Genomic DNA, 8,928 nt, shown 5'->3' on the forward strand with positions numbered 1-8,928 from the left:
TCACATTTAGGCTAAGTGCAGCTCTTGTTGCTGTTTTCCACAAACGTTAAAACCCAATTCATTTTTAAAATTTAGAGGTGACCCGATCTGACAAGCCACAAAAATCACATCGACAATGTTGCTCAGCCTCGAATCCTAGTTCCATTTACGATTGTTATTTTAATACTGATTTGTACTATTAGTATGGCACTGGTCTATAATAAAAGATGTCTTCACACCAATTAGACATGTCTTATTTTGTGTAAAACTATATTATATTTGAGATATATAATGCTGTAGAAATTAAAAACATTTGAAATTGAGAAGCGAAAATGAAGAGTAGTCCAGTTTATCTTGCTAGTGAAGATCAGAAGTGGAGACATCGGCTTCTCGCTTCCTCAAATATCTTCTGTACTTTTTCACTTTTTCTTTGTCTGGATTATTGGGTCCGAGAAATACGTCTTTTTTCTCCTCAACCAAATAATCGATAACATGTCGAAAACGATCGAAACGTGTGTACAACTTGTGGAGATTTATTGACATGTCTAACACATTTTCCTTGTCATTGTTTTGATGGAGAAGAAGAGTGTGGGGAAAGCCTGCCTCCACTATCAATCTCACAGAATCCACAAGAAGCGTCTCTAGAAAAGTTTAAAAATTGTTTACTTGTTTGACTGTATTTCACACGACGAAGTGCTGAAAAAATTGAGAATACATTGGCGAAAACTCAATTAAGACATCCAATCAAAATAAAACTCAAAGACAAAGAAAGAAGACCACTCAGAAAGGAAACTTCACAAACTCTCTTCTCATTACTGTTTCGCTAAATTTTCTTCATAAAATCTGTTTGACAAGTATTTGTAACTTTGATTGCTTTGAGACTTGAGCTCCTATTTGCTCAATTATAATATAGAAACAGACTGATAATGTTCTCAACACTGCGCTCAAAAAAATTTCACTGGCAATTGGCTTTTTTGCATTCTTTAAGGTGATTTACATCACCATAGTTAGTACTGTAAAACTACAAAATCTTAGTACAGTAAAATACGTATTCCGTAAAAAAGTTCCGATCTCGTAAGTAAAATAAAATTCCTGAGTTTCTCAATTACTGATACATGGTTGATACTGACAGAGAAACTTCAGTTTTTCAATCATTTGCATTTGAAACATGGGGAGAACATCAGAGGTTATATTTAGGACAGTTCTGTTAAGGTTAGAAATGGCCATAGCTTGCAAAAAGACGAGCATACATCAGTGAAAATACTGATAGAATACTCTTTTGAGTTAAATGTTCAGCTTTGGTCCACTTTCCGTTGTCATAGAAAATATATACGTCATAGTAGTAGCTATAGCTATCTTTAGAGTTCTTGTTAACTGATAAGAGAAACAGGGGGAAGCAGTAGTCCAACACGAGCTCAAGAGCAACAGCTGCAAAAAGATTACTACGTATAAGTCAGCAAAACTATTGCAAAAAATGTCTTGAGCAGTATATAACCTGTTACTGTGTCTTGTATTTTAATTACTCTTGTGCAGTAAATTGATATTGTTTCCTGTTTTGAAAATTGGTCTTGAAGAGTAATCTATACGATACTGTGTTCTATATCTACAATTTAATTGGACTGCAATTCATGTGTTAAAAACATATGGTATTTCAGCTCGTGAGTCCAACGAGCCAAAACCCGATTATGTTTGGTTTTGGATGTTTTAACACAAGCACATCATAACCATACATTTTTGTCTGCAACTTCTTCTGTTTCTCTGCTGCATTGAACTGGTATATATATATATATATATATATATATATATATATATATATATATATAATATCAAGAGATCTCATATTGTGCAACCTATCGCAGACTCAGTCCAACTTGATTTGAAAAAACTGCGACTGGAAAACATTAAAAACAGATATGTCATGCAGCAAAAAGAATATAGAAGATATACAGTTACGAAAGCAAACCGCAAAATTAAGATATTCAGACAAGTTTCAGTGGAATATTTTCATTACTCTCAATTGGTCAAGCAATACAATTGCCAGTCACAAAGTCAACAATGTCAATTTCACCTTCAAGTTTTTCGGAAAGAAACTTTGGCATATGACTGAAAATTCGGAACTCTTATCACTGTACCTTGCGAAACACGAAACACCATGGTAAACAGTTTTTTTCTGATAAGTGAGAACCCAATTTTACGCCATGTGTTGCATTTGTGCTGAAGCATTTTAGAAAGAAAGTTGTCGAAGTAAAGAGATTGAAAATTTGGGTGGATACATCGGCTTCTCGCTTCCTCAAATATCTTCTGTACCTTTTCACTTTTTCTTTGTCCGGATTTTTGAGTCCTAGAAATACATCTTGCTTCTCCTAAAGCCAAGAATCGATAACATGTCGAGAACGATGAAAACGTGTGAAAAACTTGTGCAGATTTATTGACCTGTCTAACACGTTCTACATTTTCATTGTCATCGTTTTCATGGAGAACAAGACTGTGCGGAAACTCTGCCTCCTCTATCAATCTCACAGAATCCACTAGTAGCGTCTCTAGAAAAGTTTGAAAATTGTGTGCTTGTTTGACTGTATTTCACACGACGAAGCGTTGAAAACAATGAGATTACATAGACAAAAATTCAATTAAGACATCCAATCAAAAAAGAAAAATTTGGAGACAAAGAAAGAAGACCTTTCAGAAAGAAAACTTTACAAGCTTTTTTTTCTTTTAGAAATTGAAACTTTTTAAGAAAATTTTTCAAAAACACAATAATTTTGATTATCCTGAAACAGAATGCCCTATAACTGTGAGAGGTTTATCCGGAATCAAATTAGATTTAGCCAAACGAAACAAAGCAAAAATTTTTTTTATCGGATTCTCCATATAACTGATTTCTCTTAAGTTGTGAGTTTTCGATTTGTGTAATAAATGATTTGTAAGAATTGGCATTTCCTGGAAGATTTTGCAATCTAAGTATACTTCAAATGATCTCCGGGTCGGAAAACGGGTGGAAAAGTTTGTTCATTATATTCAGACAAGTTTCAGTGCAGTGGAATGTTTTCATTACTCTCAATTGGTTAAAAAAACAATTGTCATTCACAAATTCAACAATCTCATTTTCACCCTCAAGTTTTTCAGAAAGAAACTTTGACGTTTGACTGAAAATTTGGACGTCTTAGCACTGTAACTTGCGAAACACCATGACAAAGAGTTTTCTCTGATAAGTGAGAACCCAATTTTACGCCATGTGATGCATTTGTGATAAAACATTTCAGAAGAAAAATCTTCAAGTAGAGAGATTAAATTTTTGGATTGAATACATCGGCTTCTGGCTTCCTCAAATATCTTCTGCACCTTTTCATCTTTTCTTTGTCCAAATTATTGAGTCCTAGAAATACATCTTGCATCTCCTCCACCAAATAATAGATAACATGTCGAAAACGATGAAAACTTGTGAAGAACTTGTGTAGACTGATTGACATGTCTCACACGTTTTCATTGTCATCGTTTTCACGGAGAATAAGACTGTGCGGAAACCCTGCGTCCACCATCAATCTCACAGAATCCACTAGAAGCGTCTCTAGAAAAATTTGAAATTTGTTTGCTTGTTTGACTGTGTTTCACACAACGAAGTGCAGAAAAAACCGAGAATACATAGGTAGAAACTCAATTAAGACATCCAATCAAAATAACAACTCAACGACAAAGGAAGAAGATCTTTCAGAGGGAAAACATCACAAGCTTTATTTTGTTTTTTAAGAATTGAAAAATTTCAAGAGAAAATATAAAAAACACAATACTTTGATTATCCCGAAACAGATTGCCCGATAAGACTTATTCCGACTTATTGAGAGACTTATTCCGAAACCAAGAAGATTTACCCGAACGAAACAAAGCAAACAAATGTTTTTTTTTCAGATTCTCATGAAGCTGAATTCTCTTAACCTCTGAGTTATTGTTTTGTTTAATAAATGGTTAGCAAGCATTGGCATTTTCTAAAAGGTTTTGAATGCTTGGTATACCTTAAATGGTCTCCGCGTCGGAAACCGGGTGGAAAAGTTTGTTCAAAATGATTTGTCGCGTTTATGAACTTAGGTTTTAAATCAGTTATCTGAACAGCTAAAAAGTAGAAAGGAAAGAAAACGTTTCAACTAAATGTTCTCCTTAGATTTCAAAGTAGCCTTTTTTCTCCATAATATCTCTAAGGGAGGTTGCTATTTTAGAAGACCCAAGGCTTTTTGAAAAGTTGATATTCTGAAAATTGATATGTGAATCAAAACGACCTTAATAAGACCCTGTGTGGATCCTCCTAGCCATAAAAAATTGATGTATGTTACTTAGTTTTGATAGGAGGATCATTAGTTTGTTGTCAATCAAAATTTGTTCATTCTTTGATGTATGGCAGGATAATACCACAAACTTGTTTGTTTGTTAAGTAGTACTAATTGACCGATTTTCGCTGTTTTAATTAGCAATTTTCCTGGAACCTAACTCTTTGTTTCGATTGTCTCTATAAGCATCCAAGCAACCTCAACTTAGCTTAGCAGAGTTTTGAGTCTTTGTTGCCGATCGGTAGCAAATTTTTGACCATCGTCAGATGCTTAGAAATTCACGCTACTTCTATACGAAATTTTCCCCCTTTCTATAGCCTGAAATATATAAATTTGTGAGCAAAAACTCGAAACAAAAATCTAAAAGCAAATCTTTTTCTTTCTAAAACCAGAGAAACTGTTTTTAGAAAGAAAAAAATCTGCAAATAGATTTTTGGTTCAAGTTTTTGCTCACAGATTATTCATTTCACGCTTAAAAAAATTTGAGAAAATTATGTATAGAAATAGCGTGAATTTCGAAGCTTCTGACGATGGTAAAAAATTTGCAACCGTTCGGCAGCGAAGATTCAAAAGTCTAAGGTAAGTTGAGGTGGCTTGGATGTTTATAGAGGAAATCGAAACAAAAGTTAGGTTCCAGGAAAATTGCAAATAAAAACAGCGAAAATCGGTCAATTAGTACTACTTAAGAAACAACCAAGTTTGAGGTATTATCCTGCCATACATCAAAGAATGAACAAATTATGATTGACAACAAACTAATGATCCTCCTATCAAAACTAAGTAACAGACATCAATTTTTTATGGTTAGGAGGAACCGCATAGGGTCTTCTTGAGGTCGTTTCGATTCACATATAGGTTTTCAGAATATCAACTTTTAAAAAAGCCTTGGGTCCTCTAAAATAGCAACGTCCCTTAGAGATATTATAGAGAAAAAAATGCTACGTTGAAATCTAAGGAGAACATTTAGATGAAACGTTTTCTTTCCTTTCTACTTTTTAGCTGTTCAGATAACTGATTTCAAACCTAAGTTCCTAAACGCGACAAAACGTTATTAACAAACTTTTCCACCCGGTTTCCGACCCGGAGATCATTTAATGTATACTAAGATTTCAACACCTTTTAGGAATTGCCAATGCTTGCTAACCATTTATTACAAAATACGAAAACTCAGTCAGCTATATGAAGATTCTGATTAAAAAAAACATCTTTTGCTTTGTTTCGCTCGCGCTAAATCTAATTTCATTCTTTAGCACCCATGGTTTCCTGATTTAGTATCTTCTATCAAGTCACAGTGATAATAATAAACAACACAAACTCTTTCTACGGCCTTTTTATTTTCTGGGTATCAATCTTTTCATATATACCTGAATGTTCCAAAACCCAGTGCAGAAGTGTCATTCCGTCTTTAATCCGGCTGATTTCATACTGTAGAATGTTGTATCTCCTCAGCACATCCACACCCAACTCAAGTGCCTCATAATCTTGTTCTTTTCCTAGTATTCTATTGTTTAGCAGACTGAAGAGTATGTCTCCTCCCCACTGTTTGTACTTTTCAACTCTCCTCTCTTCACTCTCTTCATTTTCAAAGCCAAGATATTCCATGAAGAACCAATCACATCTGACACGATTAGAGAACAACTTGCAGAATAGGTCTAATTGGTATACACTATATTCGAATACATTCTTGTCCTCAAACTTGTTTGTAAGAGTAGATGATTCCACTTCATTGCAGCCAAGTAGAATGTCCATTTTAGATTCTCTGTTCCGACCATAACGCAGTCTAACTAATATATCAAAAAGAGTCGCTTGTGGATATCTTCTGTTTATTTCATGTGACAGCACATTGCGTTTACCAAGCAGTTCAATACACTTTTTTGTTGTGCCACCATCAGACCCCTGGTAGAGATCTGGACTGATTAATCAGCTAGATAAGTTCCTGTAGTTGCAATCGACATTTTAAATATTTTTGGGCGTCGTATGCGATCTCCTGGTTTTATACCAAAGCGGATGACACGAATGATCACTAATAGCGGTCTGATTCAGAGTTAAGGGGAATTTAATTAATTTGAATTTAATTTTAAAACTTATATTCCAAACACAGACAAGTTTAAACGTTAATTAACGTGTTTTCGAATATAGTCTTATTTCCCTAAATATTTTTATAACCGGGTTGAGGAAAAATCGGAAAAATATGTAAGATAAGCGGTGAAAAGTTTTTTTACCGCAAATTTCTACATAATTTTGCGGTGAAATGCGGTGAAAAAATGTAATTTCAGCGCTAGAGTTTCACCCTCCTTACACGGATTCGAACCTCTCAGCTCCTGCATGGCAGTCACTCTTTCTTCCACTGCGCCACCTGTCACTAAATTTTTTCTTATTTGTTTTGATATCAAATCAAATTCGGTCTACTTTCTGTAAAACATGCGCGTTGAAGTTTTGCAAGATTAGAGGTGAAGTTACAAATTTTAGCGGTGAAATGTTGCTCACTCTAGTGGTAAAATCACATAAATTCACCGTTTCAAAAAAGATTCAGAAAGATGTATGATTATTCGGGGGTAAATTTTTCGAGCGTCTTCTAATAAATGTATCTTAACTCTGTTGGACATAAAAAATTCGGAGCGCTTTCTAAGTGGTGTACTTGTGTAATTTCACCACTAACTTTAGCGGTGAATTTTTGTAATATAACCGCTACCAAGCGATACTGTTTTTTTTCACTGCATTTCCACTGATTTATCTAATTTCATCGCATTCACAGCTTATCTTACAGAATTTTCCACATTCACCTCTTATCTTTCATAATTTTGCGTTGAATGGCGGTGACACCTCGACCCGGTTAATATTAGGCTTGATTTCGTTTGGGCTAACCTGGATTGCCAGTTATCATATTTAGATAGCAGATATTGCCATTACAGATACAACCTGAATATTTTGCATTTGGAATATTTCAGGGGACCAAATTTTGCAGTTCAGCTAAAATTTTAGTATTACTCAAAGTTGATGCATGGGTTTTAAAAGTTTCTTAGGGGCGCGATTTCATTTCATTTACTAATTATGTTTAAGGTGGAATACCCAAAAGTGAAAATCTCTACCAAGTGTTCAACTGAGACAACACACCAATATAGTAAGTTGAGAGCACAAATTGTTCCATCGTTAACACACTCCACGTCCTCACACGACACTATCGTGTATTTTAGCGGGCCTAAACAAAGAGAGTGCATAGAGTGGAACCCAGACCGAAATCTGATAAGACCGAGGTGATCTTTGATAAGACGATCGTGCACTGAAAGCTCCGTCTGAGCTCACATTGTTCTCAAAAACCTCATCTGATCAGAACATCGTGCTCTCGATGGTCTCTACTGATTGGACTAGTTTGCGCTGGTATCGGCCGCTGAGATGATAAGTAAGCACTCGTATCCAACTCTAATCATACTCAAGTGTGTTTGATAACACCTCTGATAAGCTGATAAGAAACAAGTGCGCCCGAAAAGCTTTGATCAGAGAGTGCTTTTGAAAAAACTATATCACCTAATATCACTTTAGCTCATTCATTCAATTCAAAAAAGTATGGTTTTCAGTAAAAATAATTAAACCAAGCAAACACCAGTTTCAAAAGTATTGCCAGCAAACAAAAAGAAAAAGCGTTGGAAAAATGAATTTTTATTATACATTATATCATGACTCAAAAATTGAATAAGGCGTTTTTCCATATAAAACGTCTTGATCCACAGATTAAAAAATTTGTTTCTTAAAAGTACCGACAATTTTGAGGCGTCATCTATTTGAGTCTGTGAGCAGAAAACTGATATTTTTATGCCCCTTGACAAATCCGACTAAAAAAATAGGTTGAAAAAAAATCACTTGCAATGGCTTTTAATCAGACCCAATTGCACTCAGATTTTTTTTGTGGTCAAAAGACTATGCGCTGAAATTCGCTTTAATTAGGGAGCCTCAAAAAACAGTTTTTCCTGGACATGTAATTCGAACGCACCATGCACAGGTCTTACTCGAAGCTTTTCTGATCACATGGAGCGCTCAAAAAAACTGTTTTTTGGGCTTGTCTGATTAAATCGAAAGTAGACCTTAGCGCACAGTATTTTGACCACAAAAAATTTTGAGTGCAATTGGGTCTGATTAAAAGCCATTTCGAGATTTTTTTTTTACTTTCAATTTTTTTTGTCTTGTTCTCGTGAGGTATGATTGATTTGTCAAAGGGCATGAAAATAGCGGTTTTCTGCTCACATATTCAAGTAGAGCCTGATGGCGCCGTCAATCAGAATCAAGGAGTCTAGATGATAACAATTGCCGTTCACTTTCCGAAATAAAATTTTTAATCTGTGGATCAGGGCGTTTCACAAGGAAAACTGCCTAATTTCTCTTTGGATGTAGTTTTTGCGATCATATCGACCTGAGCAAGAGTAACGCTTCAAAACAGAGTTAAAAAACCATCCAAACTAACATAGTAAATTTTTGTATTACCTCGATGCCTTATACTTATCATTGTTTAATTGCCGAAAGAGTTAGAAAAATTTTGAAATCTCAAATGATTACAAGAGCAGGGGGGACGAAAATCAACAGATACACACATAAAGGCACACTCAAACACGCATGCACACGCACAAACAAAACTACA

At 34.9% G+C, this 8,928-nt stretch overlaps 1 protein-coding gene across 3 annotated transcripts in view; it reads right to left on the reverse strand.

Moving 5' to 3' along the window:
- Window positions 1-224: 224 nt before the first annotated feature.
- Window positions 225-8,928, reverse strand: part of LOC142352974 (uncharacterized) — a 17,861-nt gene continuing 9,157 nt past the window's right edge. Inside the window, exons 3-5 of one of the 3 annotated variants that reach the window (XM_075405139.1) lie at window positions 7,388-7,497; window positions 5,663-6,167; window positions 225-620 (exon numbers count right to left, since the gene is read on the reverse strand). In XM_075405139.1, coding sequence (XP_075261254.1) covers window positions 337-620; window positions 5,663-6,167; window positions 7,388-7,497 — 899 coding nt within the window. In that variant the 3' untranslated portion in view covers window positions 225-336. Of the gene's footprint in view, window positions 621-3,083; window positions 3,548-5,662; window positions 6,195-7,387; window positions 7,498-8,928 lie in introns of those variants that run through there. The other 2 variants (XM_075405138.1, XM_075405140.1) reach the window with 2 other exon arrangements.

This window comes from Convolutriloba macropyga, chromosome 14, assembly GCF_964194025.1.
Source record: "Convolutriloba macropyga chromosome 14, txConMacr16.3, whole genome shotgun sequence".
NCBI lineage: Eukaryota > Metazoa > Xenacoelomorpha > Acoela > Convolutidae > Convolutriloba > Convolutriloba macropyga.